This window comes from Buceros rhinoceros, unplaced genomic scaffold (assembly GCF_000710305.1).
Source record: "Buceros rhinoceros silvestris isolate BGI_N320 unplaced genomic scaffold, ASM71030v1 scaffold20944, whole genome shotgun sequence".
NCBI lineage: Eukaryota > Metazoa > Chordata > Aves > Bucerotiformes > Bucerotidae > Buceros > Buceros rhinoceros.
This window is the reverse complement of record NW_010410264.1, coordinates 2,464-2,827: the sequence shown is the minus strand read 5'-3', so window position 1 is coordinate 2,827 and position 364 is coordinate 2,464. Positions and strand designations below refer to the sequence as shown.

The following is a 364-nucleotide window of genomic DNA, read 5'->3' as shown; positions in this document are numbered from 1 at the left end:
TGGGGAGCGGGGCATGAGACCCCCACCCCCCAGGCGGCGCAACCGAGTGCCAGTGCAGGAACCTGGGTGATGGAGCACAAAACCCCTTAGTGTTTCCCCATCTTGCTTCAAACCCTCTCCACAGAAGAGGGCAGGGCCGTGTCCTGGTCTTCGAAGTTGCAGGAGAAGTTTTTGAGCGTCTGGAAGGATACGGCCACGTACCTGGGGACAGCGATGGCATCTTCGATGGTCCTGGCCTCCACTGACCCTTCCTCCAGAACCCTCCTGTTGATGTTCTCCTCCAAGGGGACCTCCAGGTGCGTCTTCTCCTTCTCCCCTGTGCAGGGAGGGAGGAAAGGGGGAGCTGTCACCCTCCACCCCAGCC

At 61.0% G+C, this 364-nt stretch overlaps 1 protein-coding gene across 1 annotated transcript in view; it reads right to left on the bottom strand.

Moving 5' to 3' along the window:
* CCDC124 (coiled-coil domain containing 124) overlaps window positions 1–364 on the bottom strand; it is a gene marked incomplete at its 5' end in the record, with an annotated part of 1,357 nt that overhangs the window by 368 nt on the left and 625 nt on the right. Inside the window, one exon of the mRNA XM_010135565.1 lies at window positions 114–316. Within this exon, the coding sequence (XP_010133867.1) occupies window positions 114–316 (203 nt within the window). The remainder of the gene's footprint in view (window positions 1–113; window positions 317–364) is intronic.